At 42.4% G+C, this 19909-nt stretch overlaps 1 protein-coding gene across 3 annotated transcripts in view; it reads right to left on the bottom strand.

Moving 5' to 3' along the window:
- DYRK4 (dual specificity tyrosine phosphorylation regulated kinase 4) overlaps positions 1-19909 on the bottom strand; it is a gene marked incomplete at its 5' end in the record, with an annotated part of 48564 nt that overhangs the window by 21717 nt on the left and 6938 nt on the right. For 2 of the 3 annotated variants that reach the window (XM_082421551.1, XM_082421550.1), the window contains one exon: positions 539-619. In XM_082421551.1, the coding sequence (XP_082277677.1) occupies positions 539-619 (81 nt within the window). Of the gene's footprint in view, positions 1-538; positions 1340-19909 lie in introns of those variants that run through there. The other variant, XM_082421549.1, reaches the window with a different exon arrangement.

The raw sequence follows: 19909 nt of genomic DNA on the forward strand, positions 1-19909 counted from the left end.
GCTCTGGGTTTGAATCCCTGCTCTACCACTTACTAGCTGTAGACCCTGGACAGTCACACTGACCCCTTCTCTAAGCTTCAATTATCACTGCACTACCATGGGGACAAAAATGTGACCTACCTCATAAGGCTTTTGTGAGGTAAACAAGACAATCTATGTAGAGTATTTCATATGTGTTGGCCATTATTATTATCATGCCAATGTCTCAGCACCCTGACCTGGAGAAGTTCTTCCTGCTAAACAATGCAAACCTTCCTTGGGGCAGCACAAGCTCCCATTTCTGCTACCTTGTTGACTTGACCGGTTCACTTGGATCCCTGCCCCTCTACATTGATTGATTGATTGATTAGGAGAGAGGTAGTCCGACTATCAATGAAGAGCAACATTTAAAACTGTGTAGAGATGGGGTGTGGTGATGTGGGTAGAACGTGCGCGTCATGTTATGCTGAGTTGACCAAAAATGCCTGTTAAAAGCCATCCCCAGGCACCCACCTTGCCATCCTCTACTAGAGAAAAGACATTAAGCATCACTTCCTACCTTATTCAAGAATTGGGTCATCCTGAAGCTCTTGACCTTGGAAGGTGGCTTCTGGATTTGAAGCAAAGGCTTACTCTCAACCTGGATCAAGTGAAAGAGAATTGGAATAATATTTGGCATGGTTTCACCACCAGTGCCCGATGTTTATTTTGCTTCATTACAATTAACAGGACACATTTGAAGCCAGCTCTGCTGACCCCAAAGCTAGGAAGGGCTCAGAGAGGCTCAAAGTACTGAACGAATGAATGAATCAATCAAACACAAACAAATCATCTTTCTAGCAGTGTTTATCCTGAATCAACTTGCCCAATAGTTTTCACGCTTAAAAAAAATTCACAGAACCCTTTCTTCAAATAAAATCTTAACTGGGTGCCCTGGACCTGGGAAGACATAAAAGCAGAGTTGCTCTTTCTAAAGAGAAGAAAATGCCTATAGTCTTGCCCAGAAACTCTTTTCACCCTCAAAGTGGCTCTGAAGGTACCATAGTGGAAGCCACCAGAATATAGGAGCCCAGTCTGGACACCAGTGACCTGATCAGAGGGGACTTCACCTCTGGAAGGCGGTGGGGAGGCAAAGACCGAATAGCAGAGCTGTGCCCCCCAGAGGGTGGTGAGTTCACAGTGCAGGCGTGTGACATAACTGTGTGCAGCTCACAGACAACCGTTATCTGATGCTTATGCATTTACTTTAGTACCCATTTAAAAAACTATAACTAGCACATTAAACCTGCAATTTGGTGGTTGTTATTATATAGGATGAAACTAAAATTTAAGTTAAAAAGAGTGTGAGTACTATGTAGATATGGCAAAAAATCATGAAGGTGGCACTGAAGGACTAAAGTTTAGCAAAACAGGTTACGGGGCTTCCCTGGTGGCGCAGTGGTTAAGAATCCGCCTGCCTGGGCTTCCCTGGTGGCGCAGTGGTTGAGAATCTGCCTGCCAATGCAGGGGACACGGGTTCGAGCCCTGGTCTGGGAAGATCCCACATGCCGCAGAGCAACTAAGCCCGTGCGCCACAACTACTGAGCCTGCGCATCTGGAGCCTGTGCTCCGCAACAAGAGAGGCCGCGATAGTGAGAGGCCCGCACACCGCAATGAAGAGTGGCCCCCGCTCGCCGCAACTAGAGAAAGCCCTCGCACAGAAACGAAGACCCAACACAGCCATAAATAAATAAATAAATAAATAAATAATTAAAAAAAAAAAAGAATCCGCCTGCCAATGCAGGGAACACGTGTTCGAGCCCTGGTACGGGAAGATGCCACATGCTGCAGAGCAACTAAGCCCATGCACCGCAACTACTGAGCCCGCACGCCACAACTACTGAAGTCCATGCACTCTAGGGCCCAGGGGCCACAACTACTGAGCCTGCATGCTGCAACTACTGAAGCCCGTGTGCCTAGAGCCCATGCTCCACAACAAGAGAAGCCGCCAAAATGAGAAGCCCATGTGCCACAACAAAGAGAAGCCCCTGCTCGCTGCAGCTAGAGAAAGCCCACGTGCAGCAGCGAAGACCCAATGCAGCCAAAAATAAATAAATAAATAAAAATAATGAAGTTCCCTTTTAAAAAAAAGTATTAAAAAAAACCAAAACAGGTTATGGCTTGAATTGAGGTTCTGCTCTTTGAGTCCAGGGGTTCTGTTTCCAACTCTTTCTTAGGCAATTGAATGACAATCATCCAAAGCTGAGACACAGCTGGTGCCAGACCCACCTCTGTAAAACTTGGTATATTGGCCACGTAGAAATAGGAACTGGGTACAATACTTCAACTTAATATCACCCAGCCCAGCTAAGCCCTCCACAGACTTATAATGATGGGGATGATTTAGAACAGTCCATCTTGATCTATCTCCTAGAAGAGGGACGTGGTCTGAAGGAGAGGCAGCTGCACAGAGCGTGGACCATAGCCTCAGACAAAACTAATTTGATTGGCTAACGCATACTAGATGCAGGATTTGGTTGTCTATTGGAGGGACAATGAGGATATCTGAGCAAATACCGCAGCTGCAAATCTCAGAGGGCCAACTTCTTACCAAATAACTTTGTGGGGATTAAAACTTGTAACCATCATCAACAGTGACAGGTTGGCCTTGAGAATGAGCTGGGGAGACTGGACAGACATATAAAAAGTACATTACAAAACACAATCCAAACTAAATACCAAACAAAGGGCATGGGCAATGAGTGACAACAAAAAAGGAAGAGATCGCTGTGAATGCATTCCCCCAGGAGGATGTGGGTGGGGTGTGGCTCTTGGAAGGGATGTGGCTTGGTCTGAGCCTTAACTGGAAGGGAGGGTATAGAACATGCTCATTAGCTGAAACACTAGTATCTGGGCATGCTCTGAGTGTCTTCACTGCTCATGCTGGTTAACCTGGAGCAGAAGCTTGACTGTGGATTGTGGAAGGCACTGAATGCCAAGTTAAGATACTTGGTCGTCACCTCCTAGAGTAATGGAAATAAAGTCAAAAATAAACAACTGGGACCTAATGAAACTTAAAAGCTTTTGCACAGCAAAGGAAACCATAAACAAGACGAAAAGACAACCCTCAGAATGGGAGAAAATATTTGCAAATGAAGCAACGGACAAAGGATTAATCTCCAAAATATACAAGCAGCTCATAAAGCTCAATATCAAAAAAACAAACAACTCAATCCAAAAATGGGCAGAAGACCTAAATAGACACTTCTCCAAGGTAGACATACAAATTGCCAACAAACACATGAAAAGATGCTCAACATCACTAATCATTAGAGAAATGCAAATCAAAACCACAATGTGGTATCACCCCACACTGGTCAGAATGGTCGTCATCAAAAAATCTGCAAACAATAAATGCTGGAGAGGGTGTGGAGGAAAAGGAACCCTCTTGCACTGTTGGTGGGAATGTAAATTGATACAGCCACTATGGAGAACAGTATGGAGGTTCCTTAAAAAACTAAAAATAGAACTACCATATGACCCAGCAATCCCACTACTGGGCATGTACCCTGAGAAAACCATAATTCAAAAAGATACATGTACCACAATGTTTATTGTAGCACTATTTACAATAGCCAGGACATGGAAGCAACTTAAATGTCCATCGACAGATGCATGGATAAAGAAGATGTGGCACATATATACGATGGAATATTACTCAGCCATAAAAAGGAAAGAAATTGAGTTATTTGTAATGAGGTGGATGGACCTAGAGTCTGTCATACAGAGTGAAGTAAGTCAGAAAGAGAAAAACAAATACTGTATGCTAACGCATATATATGGAATGAAAAAAAAAAAAAAAAACCAGTACTGATGAACCTAGTGGCAGGGCAGGAATAAAGATGCAGACATAGAGAACGGACTTGAGGATGCAGCGGGGGAAGGGGAAGCTGGGACGAAGTGAGAGAGTGGCACTGACATATATACACTACCAAATGTAAAATAGATAGCTAGTGGGAAGCAGCCACATAGCGCAGGGAGATCAGCTCAATGCTTTGTGACGTCCTACAGGGGTGGGATAGGGAGGGAGGGAGGCAGACGCAAGAAGGATGCAAGAGACATATATATTATATATATATATATCTTTTATATATATATATATAAAAGATACTTGGTCATTATTTTATGGCTAATAGTGAACCATCGACAATTTGCAAGGATGGGAGTTACATATGCAAAGCAGTATTTCAGAAAGACCCCTTCTAGCAGCAATGTGGCATAAAATAATGCTCATAGATATGGACTCTGAAGTCAGCTGGGTTTTAATCCCAGCTCTACTATTCACTAGTTGTTTGACCTTGAACAAGTTATTAACCTTTCCTTGTATAATAGGGGGATAATAACAGTACCAACCTCATTGGGTTGTTGTGAGGATTAAGTGAGTTAATATGTGTAAAGCACTTAAACCAGTGCCTTGTCTATGCTCACAGTGTTTGCTAGAACTCATTCTCCTGTTTTGTAAAATGGCGAGAGTAATCCTTGGTCATTTCTTGTAAAATAGGAAAACCAAGGACTCAGAATTGAAGGAGGATGAACAAGATGGTGTGGAGTCTAAAATGGTTAAAGGAAGTGAGAGCGTTTAATCTGAGAAAAGATAAAACAAAGCAAAGCTTCTGAGATGTTAACAATTCTGATACTGCCATACGCGTATACTGGAATCAAAAAATAAATGGATCGTGGATGGTAGAAATTAGGTTTCTCACCGTTGGAGTGGAAATTTACAGATAAAGTCAACATCAACATTATCACCATGTGATAATGGACTGAAGTTGGAGACATCAGTAAGAACTCATGTTTAACTTAATATAGATACAGATGGCTACATATAGAAATATTTATAGATATATGTACATGCAAGGGCTAGTGCTTGCACGCGCCTGTGCGTGCAAACACACACACACACGTATTTCTTTGCTCTGTCAGCTTAGAGGTCCCAACAGAAATAACACCCCAGTAGAAACAAGCACACCTTCCACTCAGATCTTGGTTTCTAATACCATTCTCTAATAAGGGGAATGAAGGCTCCTTGGAGAAATAGTTGATTCTATTATACAACAATATAGTTGTACAATATAAGCCTGGAGCATCTTCTGGTGACAGAAAGTAAGGAAGTGCTATTAAAAAACTCACAGTGATTAGAGTAAGTCAAAGGGGCACAGAAGCCAATTGAAAGAGCTCCCTTTGGCCAAAGCTCCCTGTGGCCATAGCTATAAAATAAAGACTCATGAGTCCATACTGTTGTAAACAAACTATTTAATAAAGAAATAAATAGGGGAAAAGAGACGAAACTCCCTTGCAGAAGAATTCCTCATCGGTTATAGATATCCCACCCCAGAGGAGGAAAGCACAACTCTCCACCCTGTAAGTGCGGACGGTGCGTAGTGACCGGTGTCCCAAAAGTACAGCATGAAACGGGGAAAAGAGCGACTTCACGGAGGAGAAACAGACAGGCACTGCCTCAGCCAGGTGACCGAGGTCAACGTCAACAGTCACGAACCATGCTGATAGTACGTACCATTGATATGATGTGATGAAAATGGCACTTCACCTCAGTGACATTCCTCCCAAAGCCTATAGCTCCCATCTTATGAAAAAACAAGCAAATTCCAATAGAAAAGCATCCTGACCAGTATTCCTCAAAACCACCAAGATCACCAAAAACAAGGAAAGTCTGAGAAACTATCACTGCCTAAGGAGCTTAAGGAGACAGAGGTGGGATCCTGGAACAGACAAAGGACATTAGGTTAAAAAAAAAAAAAAAAAAAAGGAAAAGGAAATCTGGGACTTCCCTGGCAATCCAGTGGTTAAGACTCCACGTTTCCACTGCAGGCGGCGCGGGTTCGATCCCTGGTTGGGGAACTAAGATCCCACATGCCACGGGGCATGGCCAAAAAATTAAAAAGATAAAAGAATAAAGAATGAAAAATAAGGAAATCTGCCTAAAGTATGGAGTTCCGTTAATAATGAATCAATATTGGTTCATTGTTGTGACTAATGTACCATATGAATATAAGGTATTGATAATAGGAGAAGCTGGATGTGCGGTATGGAGTGGCATATGGGAACTCAGTACTGTCTGCTTAATTTTTCTGCAAATCTAAAACAGTTCTTTAAAAAGTCTACTAATAAAACAAACAAAACCCCTGAGGGGAGGGTCTATATCAGAAGGACTGTCACTTATGACACAATATAAGCTTGTTCCACATAATCCAAAGGACAGAATCAGGTCAACGTGTGGACCACACAGGGAGGTAGTTTCTGGGTCAATGAAAAGAAGGATTTTTCTAGAGTTTAGAGCTCATTAGCTGGTCAGCTGCCCATCACTGGAAGGACAGAATCCACCTAGTGAGCACCTGTGAGAAGTTGGAATGAACTCGAAGCCGGGGAGCGGTAGGCAGGTGTAACCTCCAAAGTCCAACCTGTCTGTAAGATTCATTCAAGTGACCCCTGGGAGTGTGTCTTAAAGGAAACCTTCCTCCTCTTGTGGAACCAAGACTGAGAACCACTGTATAGAACAGGGCTTCCCAAACTTTGTCATATCGCATTGCACGTAAAAAATTATATTTGTAAGACAAGCCAGGTGAATACAGGAGGCAGCTCACGGATGCCGCCAGCCCAGGGTTCCAACTGCCCCATGCTTGACCACCCCGAGGGCTGCTGGCATCTCTGCACACCTGCTCCCCACTCACAGGTACCAGTAGGTCACACAAGTTTATGAACTTACTGCCTGTTTGTCTCCAGCAGCTTCCTCAAGGGGCGCCCAACGCCCATGACAACCCTCCGTTCTACCGCAGCTTCCCCAGGAGGAGGGAAGAAGAGCGTGTGATCGCCCACATCCCGGTGGCAAAACAGCAATTTTCCTTTAAGACTGTGAGCTTCACAGCATTGTTCTGGGGCCCCTCGCTGACCTCTGAGCCAATATAACAGGAATCCCTTTCATAGTCCTGCGCTCTGTATTCAGATTGAGAATCCTCAGTGTAAAAGAGATTTTATTCAGGGGGTACATGGCAGTGGTGATGATTCCAGTGTTGTCTGAGACCTGGGCCCCGTCCAGTGGCTGGAGAAAGCCTCCGGGGGTTGGGGGGGGTGGTGGGAGATAAAAAGGTAGGGCAACACAGGAAGCCACCAGGCACTTTTCAGGACCATTTTTTGTGTCTTCACAACTCTCAGAGGCCTGCTCAACAACCAGAACTCAAAGGTGAAGCTCCTTTGTTTCCAAACTTTTTATATGAACATGAGCTGCTTCTATAATTTAAAAATACCATTATTGGTATGTTGGTGCAGCCGCTGTAGAAAACAGTTTGGAGGCGTCTCAAAAAGCTAAAAATAGAACTACCATATGACCCAGCAATTCCACTCCTGGCTATACATCCAAAAAAACCCAAAAACATTAATTCAAAAAGATACATGCACCCCAATGTTCATAGCAGCATTACTTACAATCGCCAACATATGGAAACAACCTAAGTGCCCATCAAGAGATGAATGGATTAAGAAGTGGCATATATATACAATGGGATACTACCCAGTCATAACAAAAGAGTAAAGTTTTGCCATTTGCAGCCACATGGATGAACTTGGAGGGCATTATGCTAAGTGAAATAAGTCAGACAGAGAAAGACAAATACTGTGTGATATTGCTTATATGTGGAATCTAAAAAACACAAAAAACTAGTGAATAAAACAAAAAGGAAGCAGACTCACAGCTACAGAGAACAACCTACTGGTGACCAGTGGGGAGACGGAAGGGGGGAGGGGCAAGATAGGGGTAGGAAAAAAAAGGGTGATTATGGGATTACATGAAATCATGTGTGTGAAACTTTTGAAAACTGTAAAGCACTATAGAATTTAAAGAATCTTTCATTCAATAAAAAAAAAAAATACCATTACTTAAAAATAAAAAAGTGTATATTAAGACAGAAAACTCTAAATGGTTCAGCGCCATGCGAGGCGGGGAAAGACAGTTACATCAGCTGGGAGCTCTTCCCCGGAGAGCCTGAATCAAACTAGAAGAAGGTGTCGAGGGACACAGACTCAGAGCCTTGGAGCAGGGACAAACCTAAGAGTTCTAATCACAAGGAAAAAGAAAGTTTCTATTTTTTAACTTTTTTATCTATATGAGATAATGGATGTTCACGAAACTTACTGTGGTCATCATTTCATGATGATTAAGTCAAATGATGTAGGCTGTATACCTTAAACGTACACAGTGCTGTATGTCAATTATATCTCAATAAAACTGGAAGCAAAAGAAAAAAAGTGGTATGGAGACCTCTGTGTTCACACATAGGCTCAGGGTGCTAAGATCTTCCCTCATCTAAGCCCACATTCTGATCCGGGGTTGCCCCTGGGCTCTCCGGCTATGCTTGCCATCGCTAGGTGACAGACCCAGGCAGGGGTCCAGCACTGCACCAACTTGCACCCTGACAAGGTGGGTCGACCAGAGTCTCAGGTCCTGACCCCGGGCCCCTCTCTGGCAGTCCTGTGCCTCTGTCTTCTGAGCTGGCTGATTCATTTTCTCTGGGCAAAGCTCTCCGGTTCTCACATTTCTTTTGTATTCTCAGCCAAAAAAAACCACAAAAGGCAACTTCCATCTCACTGCTTTGCAAAAGCCAGTCACCTTCCTCAAACAGAAGCTGAGTTCAGCTTAAAAGCAGATTAGGAGGAAGGTGGGAAAGTTGAAACCCAGCTGCCCTACCCCGCCACCCATTTTCCCTGCATTCATACAAAATAGGTGCAAAGGTACCAAACTCTTCCAGTTACTGGTTCCTGTGATCTGGCATCAAAGATTCTTCCAGAAACGCCTCCTTCCTGCCTCCTCAAGCCAAGACGATACAGGGAACCACAGCTGGGACGCACCTCGGAGATGTATTCATTCTTAACAGACTGAGCACATCCACGTGCCGGGCAGGGTGCTAAGCACAGATCACGTGGTTCAGTGGTTTTCAAATTTGCCTGAAGAGCTTTTAAAATACAGACTCTCACACCTGACCCCAGACTCCCTAGTGGTGGGGCCCAGAAACCTCTATTTTTTATAAAGCTCCCCAAGGGAGTTCTGTGCAGCCAGCTTGGGGAGCCACAGTCTAATGCAATCCCCAACTTTGGAATTAATCTCTCCCACCACTGAACTTGGTTTTCCTTTATGCCATTGATGTTCACGTATCTTCCTAATTTTGTATGAATTCTTATCTCCTCCCAACAAGATTCTGTGGCAGCACACATCAGGCCCTCCGCCATATGCCAGCCCTCAGGAGTGGTCCCTCTGGCTGGTTAACCTAGGGGCCTCCACAGTGGCCAGCCTGTGTCAGTTTCCATGCCATCATCCTAAGAGCCTGCACTGGGCTGGGACCACCTCCAGAGCCGATCTTGGATTTGCTGAGTGTCTTGGGCTGGGGCTGGGGTCCTCGCTGACCATCATCTCCTTTGCTGGGGTAGCAGGATTCCCTGTAAGCTGCATCTAATGAAGGCTGCTTCTTTGTATGTCACAGGGAAGAGCCTTAGCTACAAATCTAGACTGTCAACACACGCTGACTGCAGCAAGCACAACCCTCTCGCTGGCAGTAGGGAATGTAAGAACGTTCCTACAAACTGGCAAATTGTCGCTTATGATTTCTTACCATGAGCAGCATAATTTTGTGAGAATGAAGATATCTCTTTTTTTTTTTGGCTGAACCACGCAGCTTACGGGATCTTAATTCCCTGACCAGGGATCGAACCCGTGCCCCCGAACGGGTGGAAGCGCAGAGTCCTACACTGGACCACCAGGGAATTCCCTGAAGATATCTCTTTAAGACTCTGCCCACTATATCGCTAGTTCAGGCACCTACTGCAATTGTCTCCTAAGCAGTTTCCCTGCCCCTCCCCATCCATCCTCTACTGCCTAAGCGTCCTCAGAAATTAAACATGACCATCTGATCTTATTGCTACATGGCTTAAATATCCTCAGCGACTTCCCGGGGCATAGAAGTCCTGGCATGCAAAACCCTCCCAGCCTCAGCCTTTGTCCTTTTAGCTCTAGGAATTATGAATGACTTGCAGTTTTCAAACACCACGTTGTTTCACTTCTCAAAACCTTGACTCCTGCTCTGTTTCTGCTTGGAATGTTCTCCCTCACCCACGCATCGCCACTTCCTCCACTCCAAGCCCCTGTCATGCACCTGGTGAACTGCCCACATTTGAACCCCAGCCAAGGTGTCGCTTCTCAACTGAAACGTCTGTAACCGTCCCCTCTTGCATTTGTAACCCTCTTGCTACCCCATGCTTTGTACTCACTCCTAGCATAGCGCCTGCCAAGGTTTGTTGCACAAGGTTGTTTTACATCTGCCTTCTTCTGCCGGACTGTAAGCCTCTAATAAAAGATCCCCTAGCCTAACATGGTAAGTCACATACAGTAGGCACTTAAATATTTGCTTCAGGAAGAAGGAAAGGAGGGAGGGAAAGACGGGAAGGAGGGAAAGTGAAACTGAGGGAACAGGAAGCCCTTGCACTTGTCCTCAAAGGTTTGAGCTGCCCTTGAGACAGCTGAGCTCTGACGTGAGCATCGCCTCGTGGACCCAGTCCATCTTTCTCAGCGGAGCCACATTCCCACTCCAGGAGGCTTCCACTGCCACCAAGGACCACTGCTCCCTGCTTCCTGCACTGCCTCTAGGAAGGAAAGTCTCCTAATCAACTAATTCACACCAGAGAACCCCTGTCCATACCCCTCTCAAAGGCAATAGCAATTTCATTCTTAGAAAAGGAAGTGCTTTGTTCTAAATAAATGAATCTCTACTCAAGGAAAACTTTCCAGCACTGGGGAAATAGAGGAAAGAGATGGTTCATTTTAGGAAAGAAGGGCTGACGTGTGACTTCTACATGGGAATGGAGGAAAGATGTCACACAGAATGGTGACATCTCCAATCCTCGGTCCTGCATCAGAGGCTTCTCCCTGGCGAACTCTGCCTTCCCCTCCCTCTTCTGCTTTCTCATCCTGCCAGCCCCCCTTCCCCAGCATGCACAGTTTACCCAGGGGTTGCGGGGAGCACACTTCCTGCCCTCTCACTCTGAGAACCAAAGCATAACGGACTTGGCCCCTACGCGGGGCTGGTTAGAGCTCATCCTGTTACCTTGGACAGAATCCGGGATGCCCTGTCTGTAAAGTTCAGGGAGAAAGCAGCTGGAGCCTCAGCTGGGGCCCCTGAGCTGAGGTCATCAGCCTTTTCAGAAAGGCACACCCCCACCAAACAACCCCGCCTGGGTCATACCTCACTGGCTATTTCTCTGTTTTCCTAATTGGCTCCTCCTTACCTCTTCCTCCCTCTCCCTTAAAAAAAAAAGAGTCCCCACATACCTGTCCAGGTTGGTTGGGCAGATGAAGCTCAAGTTCTGTGATATCAAATCACTGCCCCTCCTTGCGGGCTCCACAATCCCTTCTCAGAGGCCAAAACAACCAAGAGTTCAAAACAAATGTGCTGAGGCAGGGAGAGGGTGTTCCAGGGAGAGAGAGAGAGAGAGAGAGAGAGAGAGGAGAGGGAGAGAGAGAGAGAGGAGAAGTCCCTGGGGATTCTCTACAGAACACAACAAGTTCCAGGATTCCACCCAGCGGAGCACCGCAGAGAGTCAGGGAACACGGGAGGTGCCTGGATCACCCCCAGCTAAGGCATCAAGCTACTGTCGCTGCTCAGACCTCCGGCAAATCACAGCACCACTCCCTCTGCAGCTCCCAGCAAAGGTCTGCCCTTAAAGCCCCTGTGTGTGCACGAGGAAGCCCAGGATGCCCAGGCAGAGGGGAGCGGCCCCGCATCACACCCACAGCCCAGGCTGGACTCCAGAGCCCCGCAAGCAGAGCAAATATGGCCAGACACTTGGGAGCACCAGGGCGTCACTGCACCAATGCAGGGCCCTCCCTGGGGTCCTGCCCACCAGGCTACGCCCTGGTGAAGGTGGAAGAAGACCATAGCCATCCTCAGGGCTTGAGCGAAGGGCAAGAGCACAAGCCTGAAAGCCCAAGGGCTTGGAGCCGTTCTCAATGAACAGCTTTCGGGGAGACACTTCCCCTTCTGGACCTCTAGACATGAGCTTGGAAAATCATGGTGCTGGAAGCCCCTTAGGGAATCTGTAGTCAAATGCTCTCATTTTACAGATGGAGAAAGAGGCTCAGAAGATAATCCGAGTGGCTTGTCCAAGATGACATGTAGCAAACTTGAGACTGCAATCTCTGCTCCCTGCTGCCTTTTTACTGTATCATGCTGTCATCAGCTGGTCTCCTCTGACTTATTTTGTGTTCTGCCTCCAAACTGGGTGGGAGGGATTATAAAGCACTTCCCCTCCAAAGGTCTAAATAAAAATAAGATCGTGCTTTTATTCTGATGGCGCCTGGATATAGTTGACAAAAGATAGAAACACTCAGAAAGCAATCGCTTATTCTGTAAACTAGACACTAAATTTGTTATAACATAAAGTGGATTTATGCATCACGTAGGAGGGTTAGAATAGATGATTTCTAAGGCTCTATTCCCGTTGATTCCGACTTATTCTGTTTTGCAGACGTCATTCCTTCTGCCTGAAATGCCCTCCCTCCAGCTCACCATGCAATCTCCTTGCGTAACACCAGGGGGCGTCACTCACTCTGAAAAAAATGTGAATGAGGAGCCCTGTAACGATGCCACTTGATGGGGCTGTAGCTGACTGGCAAATCAGTGAAGCATGCCATTGTACCTGGGCATTAGCCAATGACTTAAGGAAACTTTCTCTAGGCTCCCAGAGAACTTTGTTTCTGCCTTAGTGAGTACACTTACCATGCCTTACAGTCACCTGTCTATTTACGTGTTTAGGTCCCCACTAGACTGTGTATACTGGGCAATAAGGGATGTATATTGTTTACTTTTGTATCCCAGCACCAAGGACAACACTTAGCCCAAAGTTTGCTCCCAGTAAACATTTGTGAGATGATTCATGAAAGAGTTAACTAGTCAAGGCTCTTCAAGGCTTCACGGGATAGAAAAAAGCACGCGGTCTTTGGAGTCAGACAGACTTTGACTAGAATTCTTGTTCTGCTGCTTGCTAGTTGTGTGACCTTGGCACCTCATCTACCTACTCTCAGGCTCAGTTTCCTTTTCTGTAAAACAGACGGTAACCTCACAGTTCCAAAAAAAAGTCATAAAATATATGATGAAACAAGGTACTGAGTGAGAACTAGCAGAAACTATAGATACCAGAAACAGATTCCCACCCCCTCAAAAAATCCAAATATTGGAATTATTAGGTAAAAATTATAAAATGATAATGCATAAAATGCTTAAAGAAATAAAAGAGACTGAAAATGTAAGTAAACTGTAAGATACCACACAGATAACCAGACTTAGAAATGAACAAATCAGAACTTTCAGAAATAAAAATATATAAAAATTGAAACTTAAAACTCAATGAATGGGCTTAATAAAAGATTATGCATAGATAGTCAAAGAAAGAATTAGTGAACTGGAAGAGACAGGTTTGAAGAAATTACCCAGCAAGCAGCACAGAGAGACAAAGAGATGAAAAAATATGTTCAGAGAAGAGATACATGGAAGACAGAGTGAGGTCTAACATATATCTAATTAGATTTTTTGAAAGACAGAAAGAATATGGCAGACATAAAGACAAAATGGCCCAGAAAATTCTTCAGAACTGATGAAAATTATAAAAATGTTAGAAAACATATTTGTATTTTTATGACTTTGGAGTAGGGAATGATTTCTTAAACAAGACAAAAGTGCATACCATACATTTACATACTTTTAATTAAGGACTTCTGTTCATCTAAAGACAATATAGGTATAAAGACAAGCCAAGGTTATAGAAAGGTTGCAGGCTACAAGCTTAGCATACAAAAGTCAATTGCTTTCCTATTTGCCAGCAATATACAATTGGAATTTGAAATTTAAAGAACACCATGTACATTAGCACCCCAAGAAACTGGAATATTTAGGTATAAGTCTAACAAAATATGTGCAAGACCTATATGAGAAAAATGATGAAACTCTGATGGAAGAAATCAAAGAAGATCTAAATAAACCGAGAGATTTTCCATGTTCATGAAGAGGAAGACTCAATATAATTAAGATATTCTCACTAAAAATTATGAAACATTGATGAAAGAAATTGAAGAAGACAAATAAATGGGGAGATATTCTGTGCTCATGGACTGGATGTATTAATACTATTAAAATGTCCACACTACCCAAAGCAACCTACAGATTTAACGCAATTCCTATCAAAATTCCAATGGTATTTTTCACAGAAATAGAACAAATAATCCTAAAATTTGTATGGAACCACAAAAGTTTCCAAATAGACAAAATAATCTTGAAAAAGAAGAGCAAAGCTGGAGGCATCACATTTCCTGATTTCAAACTATATTATAAAGCTACAGTAACCAAGAGTATGTTATTGCCATAAAAAAAAACAACAACCCACTGTTCAATGGAACAGAATAGAGTGTCCAGAAATAAACTCACATATATATGGTCAGTTGATTTATGACAAGGGAGCCAAGAATATACAATAGGGAAAGGATAGTCTATTCGATAAATGGTGTTGAGAAAATGAGAGAGCCACATGCAAAAGAATGAACCTGGACCACTGTCTTACACCATGTACAAAAATCAACTTAAGATAGATTAAAGATTTGAATGTAACTATAAAATTTAAAACCTGAAACCATAAAACTCCTAGAAGAAAATATAGGAGGTAAGAGACTTGACATTGGTCTTGGCGATGATTTTTTTTAATTTGATAACAAAAGCAAAGGCAACAAAGGCAAAAATAAACAAGTTGGACTACATCAAACTAAAATGCTTCTGAATAGCTAAGGAAACCATCAACAAAATGAAAGTAGAAAATATCTGCAAATCATATATCTGATAAGGGGTTAAGATCCAAAATATGTAAAGAACTTATACAGCTCAACATTAAAAAAACACAAGCAACCCTATTAAAAAATGGGCAGAGGATCCGAAAAGATATTTTTCCAAAGAAGACATACAAGTGGCCAACAGGCGCATGAAAAGATGTTCAACATCACTAATCATCAGGGAGATGAATCAAAACCACAGTATGATATTACCTCCCACCTGTTAGAATTATCAAAAAGCCATTGGCGAAGATGTGAAAAAAAGGAAACCCTTGTGCACTGTTTTTGGGAATACAAATTGGTGCAGCCACTATGGAAAATAGTATGGAGATTGCTCAAAAAAAAAAAAAAAATTAAAGACAGAGCTACCATACAATCCAGCAATTTCACTTCTGAGTATTTATCCAAAGAAAACTAAATGACTATCTCAAAAAGATATCGGTACCCCCATGTTCTTTGCAGTATTATTTACAATAGTCAAGACATGGAAAAAACCTAAGGGTCCATCAGTGGATTAACAGATAAAGAAAATGTGATAGATAAATAGATAAGTATAACTCAACTATAAGAAAGGAAGGAAATCCTGTCATCTGCAACAACACGGATGGACCTTGATGGCATTACGCCAAGTGAAGTAAGTCAGAGAAAGACAAATACTCAGTTAGCTCAATTATATCTCAGTTATGTGCAGAATCCTTAAAAAAAAAACCATACACATGCAAACTCATAGATACAGAGGACAGACTGGTGGTTTCCAGAGGTGGGGGGGTCCAGGGTGGATGAAATGGGTGAAGGGGGTCAAAGGTTCAAACTTCCAGTTATAAGATAAATAAGTCCTGGGGATACAATGTATAGCATGGTGACTATAGTTAAAATACTGTATTGCATATTTGAAAGTTGTCAAGAGAGTAGATCTTAAAAGTTCTCATCACAAGAAAAAAAATTGTCATTATGTGCAGTAATGGATGTTAAGTAAACTTATTATGGTAATCATTTTGCAGCATATACATGTATCAAATCATTATGTTGTACACCTAAAATTAATACAATGTTACATGTCAATTATATCTCAATTTTTGAAGAAAGATGTTGGTTCTTCCCAACTTGATCTATATACTCAGTGCCATCCCAATCAAAATCCCATCAAGTTAGTTTGTGGATATTGACAAACTTATTCTAAAGTTCATATGGAAAGGCAAAAAACCCAGAATAGCCAACACAGTACTGAAAAATAACAAAGTTGGAGGAGTGACACTACCTAACATCAAGACTTACTATAAAGCTACAGTAATCAAGACCATGTGGTATTGAAGAAAGAATAGACAAATAGACTAGTGGAACAGATAGAGGGCCCATAAATATCAACAGACCCACATAAATAAAATCAACTAATCATTGACAAAGGAGCAAAGATAATTCAATGCGGAAAGGAGTGTCTTCGACAAATGGTGCTGGAACAACTGCACATCCACATGCATTAAAAAAGAGTCTAGGCGTTCCTCCTCATTAGGGAGGATGCCCAAACCCTTCCTCTCTGGTGTGTTATCTCTGCTTTGGTCTGTTTTAACTAAAGAAACTGTTTCTCTGTGAGCTCTCCCACATGTTGTGCTGTGTCTCTAATAATAAACTTTGTGCCTGTTTTTACAGTTTTTGCCTCCTTGAAACAAGCTTGCTTTCAAGCAGGGGTAAGAGTCAGGGAAACTTTGCTTCTAGCCTCTAGCCCTTGCTGGTCTAGTAGCTAGGATTCCTGGTTTTCATCCAGGCTATCCAGGTTCGATTCCTCAGCAGGGAGCTAAGATCTTGCTTCAAGCCACCATTCACTGCTGTCTCTCCGAGATCATGAGCATGTCTTTCTCCTGAGTGTTCTTAAGTCAGAACCAGCTCAGCTACTTACTAATGGGGTACTCCAAGATGAAGAGGAGCTGAACTCCACCCAGATAAGACACCACATAGTTCTCGTTCTTGAGGTCAAGGAGACCTTCCCAACCATACATGCGCAGAAAGGCTTCTTGGAGGTCGAAAAGGGAGTGATGTCACCCAACCCACAGACCTCTTCGCTAGAATCCATCTTGGCTAAGAGATATGCTCGCATACATGGGAGGACCCTGAGATAAACCAAATACGGACTCAGAACCAGGCAAAGCAAGATGATTGGCCAAAGGAAACCTGGAAGAAATGCCCCATATAAGTGATTCAAACTACCACGAGGGCACGACTCTCTCTCTGAGCCCATCTGTGTGTCTATCCACACGTACTCTTTTTTCCTCCTAATAAACACTTTACTTGTTTTGCTAAAAAAAAAAAAAGAAAGAGTCTGGGACTTCCCTGGTGGCGCAGTGGTTAAGAATCCACCTGCCAATGCAGGGGACACGGGTTCAGTCCCTGGTCCAGGAAGATCCTACATGCTGCAGAGCAACTAAGCCCGTGCTCCACAACTACAGAGCCTGCGGTCTAGAGCCTGTGAGCCACAACTACTGAGCCTGCGTGTCGCAACTACTGAAGCCCATGTGCCTAGAGCCTATGCGCCACAGCAAGAGAAGCCACCGCAATGAGAAGCCCGCACACCGCAATGAAGAGTAGCCCCCGCTCACCGCAACTAGAGAAAGCCTGTGCACAGCAACAAAGACGCAATGCAGCCATAAATAAATAAATAAATAATATATATATATTTTAAAAAGTCTATACACAGACCTTATACCTCTCATAAAAATTAACTCAAAATGGATCATAGACTGAAATGCAAAATGCCAAATTATAAAACTTCTGGAAGATATATTGGAGAAAATCTGGGCAACCTTGGGGTTGGTAATTAAAAGCACGATAATGAAAGAAAAAATTGATAAGTTGGATTTCATTAAACTTAGAAGTTCTCTGAAAAAGACACTGTTAAGAGAATAAAAAGACAAACCACAGACAGGGAGAAAACATGCAAAACACATATCTATAAAGGACTTATATCTAAAATATACAAAGAAGTCTTGAAACTCATCAACAAAAAAGAAATCCAATCCAACAAGATATATACAAGATCTATATTAGGAAACTTATAAAGCTCTAATGAATGAAATTAAAGACTAAATAAATGGAGAGCTATTCCATTTTCATGAACAGAAAAACTCAATATTGTCAAGATGTCAACTCTTCCCAAATTGATCTATAGATTCAATGCAATCTCAATGAAAAGTCCAGCAAGATATTTTAAAGATGTTGATAAACTGATTCTAAAGTTTATATGAAGAGGCAAAGATCCAGAATAGCTGACACAATATTGAAGAAGAACAAAGTTGGAGAACTGATACAACCTGACTTCAAAGCTTACTATAAAGCTACAGGAATCAAGAGTCGTGGTACTAGCAAAAAAAATCGACAAACAGATCAATGGAACAGAAGAGAAAGCCCAGAAATAGGCCCACATAAATACAGTCAACTGATCTTTGACAAAAGAGCAAAGGCAATACAATGAACCAAAGGTAGTCTCTTTAATAAATGATGCCAGAACTACTGGACATGCATCCACATGCAAAAAAATGAGTCTAGACACAAACCTTATACACTTCAGAAAAATTAACTCAGAATGGATCACAGACCTAAATGTAAAACACAAAACTATAAAACCCCTAGAAGATAACATAGGAGAATGCCTAGATAGCCTTGGGTATGGTGATGACTTTTTAGTTACAAGACCAAAGTATGAACCATGGAAGAAATATTGATAAGCTGGACTTCATGAAAACGAAAAACATCTGCCCTGTAAAAAACAATCTCAAAAGAATGAGAACACAAGCCACAGACCTGGAGAAAATATTTGCAAAAGACACATCTGATAAAGGACTGTTATCCAAAATATACAAAGAACTCTTAAAACTCAACAATAAGAAAACAAACAACCTGATTAAAAAAATGGGCCTAAGACCTTAACAGACACCTCACCAAAGAAGATATACAGATGGCAAATAAGCACATGAAGAGATGCTCCACGTCATGTGTCCTCAGGAAAATGCAATTTAAAACAACAAGGAAGTACCACTATACACCTATTAGAATAACCAAAATCTGGAACACTGACAACACCAACTGCTGGTGAGAATGTGGAGCAACAGGAACTCTTACTCATTGCTGGTGGGAATGCAAAATGGTACAGCCATTTTGGGAGACAATTCGGCAGTTTCTTACAAAACTAAACATACTCTTACCATACAGTCCAGCAACAGTGCTCCTTGATATCTACCAAAGGAATTTCAACTTATGTCCACACAAAAACTTGCAAATGGATGTTTACAGCACTTTTATTAATTGTCAAAACCTGAAAGCAACCAAGGTGTCCTTCAGAAGACAAATGAATAAACTGTAGTACATCTAGACAACAGAATATTATTCAGCAGTGAGCTGTCAAGCCACAAAAAGAGATGGAGGAAACTTAAATGCATATTACTAAGTGAAAGAAGCCAGTCTGAAAAGGCTCCATCCTATATGGAATTCTGGAAAAGGCAAAACCACAGAGACAGTAAAAAGAATGGTTACCAGGGTTTTAGGGGAAGGAGGGATAAGTAGGTGGAGTACGGGGCATTCTTAGGTCAGTGAAACTATTCTGTGAGATATTGTAATGGTGGATACATCATTTGTCAAAACCAAAAAACTGTACAACACAAAGAGTGAACCCTAATGTAAACTATAGACTTTAGTTAATAATAACATATCAATATTGGTCCACCAATTGTAACAACTGTACACTAATGCAAGATGTTAATAACAGGAGAAGCTGTGGAGGGTGAATAGAACTGCTCTAAAAAATAAAGTATGTAAAACACAGGCAAGTCAACAACCTGGAGAAGGTATTGGCTGCACATTTAACTGGCAAAGGATTAGTAAATACTTTGAATAGTTTATATTTATTTGTCAATAAATATATGAACATATTATTTCTATTTTATGTACCTGTTTTATATAATATATAAATATGCTACAAATCAGTAAGAAAAAGACAACACAAAAGAAAAATTTAAGCGAAAACAGGCATGG

Source organism: Balaenoptera physalus (assembly GCF_965194825.1).
Source record: "Balaenoptera physalus genome assembly, chromosome: 13".
NCBI classification, from domain to species: Eukaryota; Metazoa; Chordata; class Mammalia; order Artiodactyla; family Balaenopteridae; genus Balaenoptera; species Balaenoptera physalus.